The 11,705-nt window shown below is 57.9% G+C and overlaps 1 protein-coding gene across 1 annotated transcript in view; it reads left to right on the top strand.

Moving 5' to 3' along the window:
• Window positions 1–71: 71 nt before the first annotated feature.
• Window positions 72–11,705, top strand: part of MYO1F (myosin IF) — a 33,363-nt gene continuing 21,729 nt past the window's right edge. Inside the window, exons 1-5 of the mRNA XM_012790828.3 lie at window positions 72–220; window positions 10,406–10,543; window positions 10,870–10,959; window positions 11,048–11,142; window positions 11,521–11,608. Coding sequence (XP_012646282.1) covers window positions 218–220; window positions 10,406–10,543; window positions 10,870–10,959; window positions 11,048–11,142; window positions 11,521–11,608 — 414 coding nt within the window. The 5' untranslated portion in view covers window positions 72–217. The remainder of the gene's footprint in view (window positions 221–10,405; window positions 10,544–10,869; window positions 10,960–11,047; window positions 11,143–11,520; window positions 11,609–11,705) is intronic.

The raw sequence follows: 11,705 nt of genomic DNA, 5'->3' as shown, positions 1-11,705 counted from the left end.
CCCCCAGGGCCAGCTTCCCTCCCCCTCGGGGCGCGGCCCCTCCCGCCAAAGGAAGTGAGAGAGGGGCTGCCGTAAGAGGAACTGCGGCGGGAGTCGGGGTGAGGAGCAGGAGCGCGGCCATGCCCGAGCCGCCCCCGAGAGCCCCCTGACGCCGCACCCCCGTCACGGCCCACTCGGGTGCACCCCCACCCCGGCAGCTCAGACACCAACTCTCAGCATGGTAAGTCCCGCAAGGGTGGGTTCTGGGGGCGCAAGGGTGCGGTGCACCCGCCAGGGGGAGGTGTCCTGAAAGCCACCGTCGGAAGGCAGGGCAAAGGACAGGGGGGCACGGAGGACCGTTTGGGGCTGGGGGCTGTCCCTCAGGGCAGCTGACATCCCCCCGGCATCCCTTACCGGAGCCCGAGCTCCCATTTTGAAGGCAGAGAGGATGCCAGGGTGGCGATGGTGACCAAGAATGGAGCGGTGACCAGGAGATACAAGGTGGCCCCTGCAGAATCTGCAGAGATGGGGTCGGACCCCTTTGCCGGGGCTCGGGGGAGATGAGGGACTCACCTCCCGGTGTGGCCTTGGGCAAGTCACTTCCCCTCTCCTGGCCCCAGTGCCGGCAGACAGCATATTTGGGAGTCAGCCTAGACGTGGAAGTTGCTCTGCGGGGCACTCTGGGTTGGACAGCAGGGGTGTGGTGACAGCCTGCCCGCCTGGGTGATGGGGGCCGTGGCTGTAGCAGCCACAGAGGCGGGAGATGGTGGCCCTGGGTGCCATCCCTGGCTGTCATCCACGCGGGGATGGCAGCGGAAAATACCAAAGCCAGAGACGTCGATGCCGGTGCAGGCTGAGGGCTCTGGGCGACAAAGTCGGGGAGACGGTCCCACCCCGCACGGGGCCCCCGCAGGGTCAGGCCCGCACCGCGAGAGGCAGCCGGGCCACGTCTATCAACCCCACCCGAAGCAACCCTCGGGCCTCCACAGACCACTTCGGCTTTCGTTTCTCGTCACTCCGCCAAGGCGTGTGACGGGGACAGGGACAATCGCAGGCCTCTTGGCAGTTGCAGTTAGGGACAGCTAACCGGGGCAGAGGCGGGGAGGTGGGGCGAGAGGCAGAGGTCCCGTCTCCCGCTTGCAGAAAGCCAACGGTAAATAGCATGTCCCCGGCCAAGGACCCCTCTGGGTGACTGGCAGGCAACCGGGCCGGAGCTCGGAGCGCGGGTGGGAACGCTTCCCAGCCACGCCAGGGAGGCTCGGGCGCTCTGATGGGCAGATCTCGATCAGAGGAACACAGGAAGAGATCTGCTTGCTACTTTAAAGAAAAGCAGCCCCTCCCTAAGGAAGCCGAGTAAATGCCGAGTCAGCAGTGGACCCGGCAGGTCAGCCCCGGGAAGGAACAAATGCGTGGAAAGAGGCCGGTGGGACAGGAAGCGAGCAGAGCCCCTCTATGAGGCCAGGACTCCTGGCCTCCACCACACCCCTCCAGGAGGCTTCAATCCTTCAAGATCGTTGAAGGATTCAATGAAACCACGTCTGCAACGTCCTTTGCAGAGCATGTAACCGGCACCCGCTAGGGGACAGCTGCCCTTACCAAGGGCGTGCATGCATTGCTGCATTTAGGGACAGGGATGGGTGGAGGTGACGGTCTTGGCCATCGCGCAGAGTTGCTGTGGGTGGTTGTGTGTTGGGTTGTCGGTGTCATCGGTTGTGATGGTGGTCGTCGTCGCTGTTGGTTGCTGGGCGTTGGTGGTGGTGGCGGATGTCTTTGGTGACAGCCGGGTTTTAACACTGCTCATTGGTGGTTGGTTGTTTTCAACTGGAAATGTCGGGGCTACTTGGCGACCGGCAGGTAGAACGATGGCAGTCAGTGGTCGCTGTTCTTTGGATTCGGGTGGCGTTGGTAGTAGTTAGTGCTCATTTGCTGTTGGTAGTTAACTGTTGGTAACATTAACCAATTAATTAATCTCCAGTTAATCAATCGATCACCAATTAATTAACCATCAATTAATGAATCACCAATCAGTGATGGTGGTAGCAATTCGGCGCTGGGTTTTTGAACGGGCAATGGCTGATGAACATGGCGTCATGGGGCTGCTAGTGACAGTCACTTGTGTGTAGCTGTTGATGGCTAGTTTTAGGGTTTGGGGGGCTTTTTCATTTTTTTCTTTTTTGAGACAGGGTCTTGCTCTGTCACCCAGGCTGGAGTTCAGTGGCGGGATCATACCTCACTGCAGCCTCCAACTCCTGGGCTCAAGCGATCCTCCCGCCTCAGCCTCCCGAGTAGCTGGGACCACAGGCGTGAGCCACCATGCTGCCTAATTTTTTTAATTTTTTGTAGAGATGGGGTCTTGCTATATTGCCCAGGCTGGTCTTGAACTCCTGGTCTCAAGCAATCCTTTCACTTCGGCCTCCCAGGGTGCTGGGATTATAGGTGTGACCTAGTTTTGTTGATGGGGGTTGGTGATTGTGGGTTGGTGGTGGTGGTGGTCGAGGTCGCAGGGGAGGGTGACGGTGGGATTGGTTATGGTCTCTGCTTTGTCTTGGCTAGTGGTGGCGGCACTGAGGCTCTTACTGGTTTCTGTTTGGCTTTGTTGGGGGCTGGAGAGGCTGGAAGGGGTAAAAGGTTGCCCTTGTTTGTTGGCGATGGTGGTGACAACAGGGTGACGGTGGTTGATTGCTTTGTTTTGTTTTGTTTTGTTTTGTTTTTGAGACAGAGTCTCACTCTGTTCCCCAGGCTAGAGTGAGTGCTGTGGCGTCAGCCTCGCTCACAGCAACCTCCAACTCCTGGGCTCTAGCGATCCTCCTACCTCAGCCTCCCAAGTAGCTGGGACCATAGGCATACGCCACCATGCCCGGCTAATTTTTTCTATTTTTAGTAGAGACAGGGTCTCACTCTTGCTCAGCTGGTCTCCAACTCCTGGCCTCAAGCAGTCCTCCCGCCTCAGCCTCCCAGAGTGTTGGGATTACAGGTGTGAGCCACCGCGCCCGGCCGTTGGTGGTAGTTTCGAAGGTACAGTCGCAAAGCGGGGAGAACAGGGTGTGGCTGCTTGGTCCAGAGGCGATGGCCTTGAGGAGGGCCAGGCGAGGGACTTAGGAGGAAGACTCAGGAAAACCTGCGGTTCATCCATGCAAAGGCTAAGGACAGCCGTGCGTCGGGACGGGCAGGTTTCTGCCTTGGGGACTGGGGGGACCTCATCCCAGAGGCCCTTCCCGGACAAGCAGACGGCGCGAAGCCAGGGTTCCCCAGCTCTGCAAGGGGATGTTTGAGGAGGGGGTGACTGCCCCTTGGCAGTCTCCAGCGACTCCACGTGAAGCTCTAAAAAGACAAGGGCCACCCCCCCCCGCAGCCATGCTGGATAATGGCCCTCAGCCAAGTCACAGAAGAAACTGAGCCCCAGGGCTCCCCCAAAAGAGTGGGTGATGCTGGGAGCCTTTGGGGGTGCAGCCGTCGTCTGCACAGTGCAGAGATGCAGGGTGTGGCCTGGGATTCCGGCTGAGCTGGGGCGCGGGGTCGGGCACCCCCGGGGGGCACGGGGCAGGGCCTCGGGGATGACAGCTGCCTCAGCCGCGGCTGCTGCAGGCTCACGTCTTCTGCCGGCAGCCACAGCTCCCCGGACCCAGAGGAGGAAGGAAGTGGCTATTTCGTCGCTCTCCCCAGTCTGGGCACTTGCTCCTTCCCCGCCCAGGAGCAGTTGAGGCTAATTGCAAAAGCCGCCCCGTCCATCCGTCCGTCCAGCCCTTCCTCCTGACCCCTGGGGCCCTGGGCAGCCACGCCTGGAAACCTTTGTCTCTTTGAATCCACACAGCAGCCCCGTGAGCTCTGCGACCCTGCGTGTCCCCATTCCCCAAATGAGGAAACTGAGGCAGAGAGCTTAAGCAAGGGTCGTACGACCCAAAGTGGAAGAGGACTCCAACGCCATGAAGGTCCCAAGGTGACCCTATTAACAGCCACCTTGGCCCTCTGCGAGATAAGAGGCCCCGGGGTTAGGAGCTGATCCCCTACACGCCCCGGGCGGGTCCACTTCTCCAGCCTCACTTGCACCTCCTGGCCGATGGTTCCCACTGTCACCACCAGCTCTGCCGGGAAGTTCGTGTTGCAAGACCTGCCTCCTCCAGGAAGCCCCCCACCCCTGCTCACTGCTCCTTTGGGCAACTCGAGACACCACTTGCGAGGCGCCGAACCCCACAAAGACAGGGTCCAGGCCTGGGCCCCCTAAGCCTGGTCTCCGCCTAGCGCCATGCACACAGCTGGGGCTCGGGAAGAGCGTGCACTGCAGGGCCTGCACGGCCCCAGCCCCACAGAAGCCGTCACCTTGACCACAAACAGCCGCTCCCTCCTTTAGCACCACGAAAACTGTCCCCTTCTGCCCTGGGGCAGGGAGACCTCTCTGAAGAGCTGAAGGAAGAAGCTACCCCTCCTTCGCACCCCAGCCACCTCAAGCCCCTGACAGCCTTTCACAAGAGCCCCAGCGGGTTGAGTCATACTTGGCTTGTGGTCTACTGTGACCACAAGCTCTTCGTTGCACCCCCAACCCCACCCCCAAGGAAGGGACTTTGGGACAAACATTTTCAACTTGACCCATGGAGACTTGGGGGACACAGAGAGAGAGAGAGAGACACCTGTGAGACAGGGCAGGGGCAGCCTCATCCCAACGGTACTTCATTCGTTCATTCATTTATTCAGCGAATAGGCACTGATCAGCTCCTTTATCCAAGCCCTTTGTCAAACGCTGATCACTGAAATGTTTTGGGGGCCACTGGCTGCCATTTCCCGGCCTCTCGGCGACTCCCCCGGAGGAGATCATTACAGAATCCATTTGACAGATGGGGAAACTGGGGCTAGGAGAAGTGAAGTGGAGTCCCTGGAGTCCCATAGTCAGTCAACTATCAAGTCAGGCCTGGAACCCAATCCATTCCATGCCAAAATTCTTGGCTGTCTTCCCCCACACGGCGCTAACTTGAGCAAAACTGCCTCTCTTTCCTTTCCATGCAAAACCCCATAATTTTTTTTATTTTTATTATTTTTTTTTTTTTTGACATAGAGTCTCACTCTGTCACCGAGGTTGGAGTGCCGTGGTGTCATCATAGCTCCCCGCAGCCTCCAACTCCTGGGCTCAAGCGATCCTCCTGCCTCGGCCTCCCAAAGTGCTGGGATTACAAGCATGAGCCACCGCGCGCACCTGGCCACCCTGTGATTTTTATGATCGGCCGGAGCTTGGAGTGGCTGGGGGCCTGGGCAGGGCAGAAGGGAGAAAATGGTAGGTGCCACAGAAGGAGAGAGCCACACAGCCGGATGAGGAAAAAGGGGAAGGACAGGAAGAGGAACCAAGTTCTCAGACCCAGGGGAGCCAGGCGGGCTGGTGGGCCCACACAGACGCGGCTGGCCTCAGGGCCTCCGAGCCCAGCAAGGGGAAGTGGCCTTGGTTCTCAGCTCAGCCAGAGGGACCTAGTAGTGACAGTCGGGCTGGGGAGGGACGATCTCGTGTGTCCTCCCGCTAAGATCCTCTCTGCCTGCACCTTCATGTTGCTGCTGTGTGACCCTGAGGAGCACACCTAACCTCTCTGTGCTGTGGTTTGCTCTTCTTTAAAACGGACCCAACCACAGGACCGACCTCAGCATCCGCGATGAGAGGATGAAACGAAGTCATTCAGGGCAAACGTTTAGACCACTAGCACTTGAGGAGGCCGGAGCGGGAGGATCACTTGGCCCCATGAGTTCAAGACCAGCCTGAGCAAGAGCAAGACCCCGTCTCTATAAGAACCAGAAAAATTAGCCAGGCGTGGTGACGCGCACCTATAGTCCCAGCTACTCGGGAGGCTGAGGCAGGAGGATCGCTTGAGCCCAAGAGTTTGAGGTTGCAGGGGAAAAAAAGGAAAAGAGACCAGAAGTCAGCGCCCTTGCCCTGAGTAAGGGCGAGCAGCGTGCTAACTTTCGTGTGCCGTCCTGTTGTTGTTGTTTACCACTGCTGCCATCCAGTCCCCACCCTGCACCTCTTCAGAGGGAGAAGCCACTTCCTGTCCTCCCCACCCACGGATGGGGCTGAGCCTGTCCCCGCCGTCCCCAGGTACCCCCATAGGGAAGAAGCGGGACCCCCAGCACCCCCCCTGCCCCACTGAGCCCTTGAATGACACCATGTCGCCCCCAATTCTCCCCGTCTCTCTTCACCAACACACTCTGGCCTCCCCACCTGAAAACAGGAAATGCAGGCTCCCCTCTCTCCCCCACCTCTCCCCGCCCCCACCCGGCCTCCTCCCCTCCTCCCCTTCTCAGCCAGATAGTCTGAAAGCCGGCCTCACCCCCTGTCTACACCTCCTCACTGCCCAATCCGAATTCTGACCCTGAGGCCACCAACACTCTCCCCTCCTGGGGCGTCTCTGAGCCTGCAGGAGCTTGGATGTTCTTTGGGCTGCACTCGATGGTTGCCTCCTGCCTCCCTGGTGGCTCCCACTTGGCGACATCCTCGCCCCTGTGCTCCAAGCTGCTCCCCACAGCTTTGTTCCTCGCCCCCTTCTCAACGCATCTGCGGCTCTTATGGTGCCCCTCCCAGCACCCCCTTTTAGTAACAAACACCTCCTCGGGTCCCCTTAAGTCCCTACGTGACCCAGGCTGCAATGGTTCATGCCTGTAACCCCAGCACTCTGGAAGGCCAAGGTGGGAAGATCACCTGAGGCCAAGAGTTCAAGACCAGCCTGGGCAACATAGCAAGACCCCCATCTCTAAAAAAAAAAAAAAAAAAATTTAAATCAGCCTGGCATGGTGGTGCACGACTGTAGTCCCAGCTACTCGGGAGGCTGAGGCAGGAGGATCGCTTGAGCCCAGGAGTTCAAGGCTGCAGGGAGCTATGATGAGGCCACTGCACTCTAGCCTGGGTGACAGAGCAAGAGCTTGTCTCAAAAAATAAATAAATAAATAAAACTTCAATCTGGACATGAAATCTTCAGACAACGGAACACGCTGGTCACCGGACTCCATGTAATCCGGACATTACGATAAACCGTGTGCGCAGATATGAAAAGGCGCCCAGGCCAGGGGACCAAGAAGCTCCGGGGGAGCCTCCACGTGCTTGCACCTGTACACAGGTGTGTCTCAGTAAGCGCAGCAGCCCCTCCCCCCCACCTTCCGGGCCACCAGCACCCTGACCTTCAGCGATGAGAGCTTCCAAAATGCCGACCTCTCGGCGAAATCTGGACAAGACTAAAATCTCCCTTCCTATGTGGTCGTCACAGTCCCAGAAAACGCAGCGGGTGTCAACTGTTTGAGGAGAATAAATCGGTTTTCAGCTGGGTGAGAGGCTCGCGCCTGCAACCCCAGCACTTTGGGAGGCAGGAGACCAGCCTGGGCAATGTAGTGAGACCCCATCACTACAAAAATGTAAAAATTAGCCAGGGTTGGGGGTGCACATCTGTACTCCCCAGGTACTCGGGAGGCTGAGGCAGGAGGATCCCTTGAGCCCAGGAGTTGGAGGCTGCAGTGAGCTGTGAGGATGCCACTGCACTCTAGCCTCAAAAAAAAAAGGAAAAGAAATGATCTGACCTACTTTGTTGGGTTGCAGACCCACATACCATACCAGAGAGGGCCCTGCCCCACACTCAGAAGAAAGGGGCGCATGCTCAGAGAGGGACGCATGCTCAGAGAGGGGCGCATGCTCAGAGAGGGACGCATGCTCAGAGACCCCCACGCAGCCTGTTAGCATTACGTCATCCTCTTCCCATCCAATCATCTTCCTACACACTTTCCCTACTGTGTTGAACCTGCACATAAAAACGGACAATCTGGCCGGGCGCGGTGGCTCACGCCTGTAATCCTAGCTCTTGGGAGGCCGAGGCGGGTGGATTGCTCGAGGTCAGGAGTTCAAAACCAGCCTGAGCAAGAGCGAGACCCCGTCTCTACTATAAATAGAAAGAAATTAATTGGCCAACTGATATATATATAAAAAATTAGCCGGGCATGGTGGCGCATGCCTGTAGTCCCAGCTACTCGGGGGGCTGAGGCAGAAGGATCACTGGAGCCCAGGAGTTTGAGGTTGCTGTGAGCTAGGCTGACGCCACGGCACTCACTCTAGCCTGGACAACAAAGTGAGACTCTGTCTCAAAAAAAAAAAAAAACGGACAATCTCCCTGTCTACTTGGGTCATCCTTCTGAAGGCTCCCGTGTAGACACGTGAAATAAATTTGTCTGCCTTTTTTTCCTATTAATCAATCTGCCTCATGTCAGTGACTTTTCAGAGAACCTTTAGAGGGCCAAGGTCCTTGGTCCCTGCACTATCAAAACCCTTCTCAGGGGCTGGGTGTGGTGGCTCATGCCTGTAATCCCAGCACTCTGGGAGGCCGAGGTGGGAGGATCGCTCGAGGTCAGGAGTTCAAGACCAGCCTGAGCAAGAGCGAGATCCCGTCTCTACTATAAATAGAAAGAAATTAGCCAAACAATTAAAAATAGAAAAAAATTAGCCGGCCAGGGTGGCATGTACCTGTAGTCTCAGCTTCCTGGGAGGCTGAGGCAGGAGGATCGCTTGAGTCCAGGAATTTGAGGTTGCAGTGAGCTAGGCTGACGCCACGGCACTCCAGCCTAGGTGACAGAAGGAGACTATGTCTCAAAAAAAAAAAAAAAAAGAGAGAGAAAGAGAGAGAAGAGGGCATGACACACGAAAGGAAGGACGGGGGAAAGGGATGTATCGGGCTCCAATCAGGAGAGGCTCAGAGTTTTTACAGGGAAAAAGGATAAAGAAACAGTTAATGGGCCAAGCTTGGTGGCTCACGCCTGTAATCCTAGCACTCTCGGAGGCCGAGGCTGGAGGATTACTCCAGGTCAGGTGTTCAAAACCAGCCTGAGCAAGAGCGAGACACCGTCTCTACTATAAATAGAAAGAAATTAATTGGCCAGCTAATATATATAGAAAAAATTAGCCGGGCATGGTGGCACATGCCTGTAGTCCCAGCTACTCGGGAGGCTGAGGCAGGAGGATCGCTTGAGCCCAGGAGTCTGAGGTTGCCGTGAGCGAGGCTGACGCCACAGCACTCACTCTAGCCTGGGCAACAAAGTGAGACTCTGTCTCAAAAAAAAAAAAAAAGAAAGAAAAAGAAATGGTTAATGTTGTGAGCTGGTAGCAGGAGATAGCTGAAGCAACTGTGTCTGGTTTTTCCCTTTTTCTTTTTACTCTGTGAGGCCAGCTTATCAGAGTCCTTGAAATGTGGTTCTGGCAGGAACTGGGGCAGAGAGTTTGCACCTCTCCTGTCTGTTCAGGGCTCTTCAAGGCTGCTTAAAAAAAAAAAAAAAAACAAACTCTTAGATAAAACAATTTAAGCGACAGGTGGTTGATCAAATAAAGGGGCAGTTGTGTTGAGATCCTTCCCTTCAAATGGCGATTACGTGCTGTGAGTCTATTCCTCTTCCTTTGTGTTATGTAGTTTATTTTTCTCCGTTAGATAGTTTATTAGCAAGGCCGTCCTTTCAGCCATCCTTCCCCCTGTTTGCTGTGCTCCTCCCTTGCAGGAGTGTACTGAAAGGAGACAGCGTGAGCCGAGAGAGCCAGGGTGTTTAAGGCATTAAATGAATTCAATCAGTCTAAAAGGAGAGAGCATTCCAGGCGGGCTTCCTGGAGGAGGGTTTTTTTTTTTGTGGGTGGGGGAAGAGCCCATGCCTGAGTCTCCTCTACAGGGCGTAAAGTGGCTGTGCTGATGAAAAACAGAGGGGGGAACCGAGACAGGAAAGAGGGAGCCTGGGAAGGTGCTGGGGTTGCTGAGGGGCCAGGCAAAGGCACCCGAGCGCAGAGGAGACCTTGGCAGAGGCGGCAGGGACACTGGAGTGGACACTGGGGTGGACACTGGGGTAGACAGGAGTGGACACTGGGGTGGACAGGAGTGGGCACTAGGCCGGGAGTGGGCGGTGCAGATAAGGAACTGGGTCATGGGAAGGCAAAGAGGGCAGAGGCCACGGTCACATGATGGCCTTTAGGAGCTCAGAGTGACAGGCTGGGTGGCAGCACCGCAGGAGAGGAGGAGGAGGAGTGGGAGGAAGCAGGCCACCTCACAGCGGGTCAGAGGCCACAGAGAGGTCAGGGACTCAGGCCGGGCCTGGGCGGGGAGCTGGGGAAGTGAGACGCAGAATGGGCCGCGTCCCCAACGACCCAGCCTTCCCGTCTCCCTCCTCCCCAGCTGCCGGGGACACTAGCGGGGGCGCAGGCGCCCCGGCCGAGCCTGGCACCCCGCGTGGCTGGGCAGCAGGCGCACTGAGTGGAGGGATGGACACCAGAGGGACCCACAGGGACTGCTGGGGGACAGGTCTGAGCCGGCCTTCTGTCGGGGCAGGGAGTGTGCGCCGGACCTTGCCCGCCTCTTGGTGTCCCCGAGACGGGGAAGGAGGGACAGAGGTTGGGGACCCTGCCGGGACTCAGCCCCACCCCGCCGCCCCCGCCCGCCCGCAGGGCAGCAAGGAGCGCTTCCACTGGCAGAGCCACAACGTGAAGCAGAGCGGCGTGGACGACATGGTGCTGCTGCCCCAGATCAGCGAGGACGCCATCTCGGCCAACCTGCGCAAGCGCTTCCTGGACGACTACATCTTCGTATCCTGGCCGAGCAGGGCCGGCTGGCCGGGCAGAGGGAGGGGTGGGCAGTGAGGGCAGCGGCTGGTGGGGTGGGGGCCGGATGGAGGGAGCACAGGGCTCTGGTTGGGGGCCACCGTGGCTGCCACTGATGACTCTGCCCTGTGGTCACCCCTCTGCGGGCTGCAAATCCCATCCCCCTCCGTCCACGGGGACTTGAGGCGCCTGGGAGTAACCCTGCCTCTTCCTCTGAGCAATGGGACTCTAGGGGGCCCCAGAGGAACAGGATGAGGGGGCAGAGGTCCCAGGGAGGGAAATCCAACCAGGACACCTTAACCACCTCCCAGACCTACATCGGCTCGGTGCTCATCTCTGTAAACCCCTTCAAGCAGATGCCCTACTTCACTGACCGCGAGATCGACCTCTACCAGGGCGCGGTGAGGCCGGGGGGCCGGATGGGGGACCCAGCCCCAGTACCCCACGGCACCCCCCGCGCCCCGGGCTCAAAGCTGATCTCCCCGCCAGGCCCAGTATGAGAACCCCCCGCACATCTACGCCCTCACGGACAACATGTACCGGAACATGCTCATCGACTGCGAGAACCAGTGTGTCATCATCAGGTACCAGGCGGGGGGACACGGACCTGCTGCCCGGCCCCCTGCTGACACATCGCCCTCACCTGCGGGGAGCTGTGCCTGCAGCCCCCAATCCGCACAGGGCCTTGCTGCCCCTCTCTGCCCTCCCCCCACCCCCCATTTTTACTTTCCTTGTCACCATCTGACTCGTGATATATTTTATTTATTCATTCTGTTATTATCCATCTGTTTCCTCTAAATTTCAGCTCCATGAGGGCAGGAGGGCAGGGATTTTTATCTGTCTTGTTCACTATGGTATCTCCAGTATCTGGAATAGTGCCTGGTACGCAGTAGGTGCTCAATGAATGACTGAATGAATAATGGTCAGGCACTAAAAAGGGCCCTTCCTCCATCCACCCCCAGTGGAGAGAGTGGAGCTGGGAAGACGGTGGCAGCGAAATACATCATGGGCTACATCTCCAAGGTGTCCGGCGGGGGAGAGAAAGTCCAGGTGAGGCGAGGAAAGGAGGAGGGCGGGTTGGGTCTCCCACCCATGTGCACGGGAGTTCAGCCCCACCACCCATCCCCACCCACCCCTGCCCAGCCTG

Source organism: Microcebus murinus, chromosome 27 (assembly GCF_040939455.1).
Source record: "Microcebus murinus isolate Inina chromosome 27, M.murinus_Inina_mat1.0, whole genome shotgun sequence".
In the NCBI taxonomy this organism is placed as follows: Eukaryota; Metazoa; Chordata; class Mammalia; order Primates; family Cheirogaleidae; genus Microcebus; species Microcebus murinus.
The sequence above is the reverse complement of the archived record's forward strand: the minus strand, read 5'-3'. Positions and strand labels throughout refer to the sequence as shown.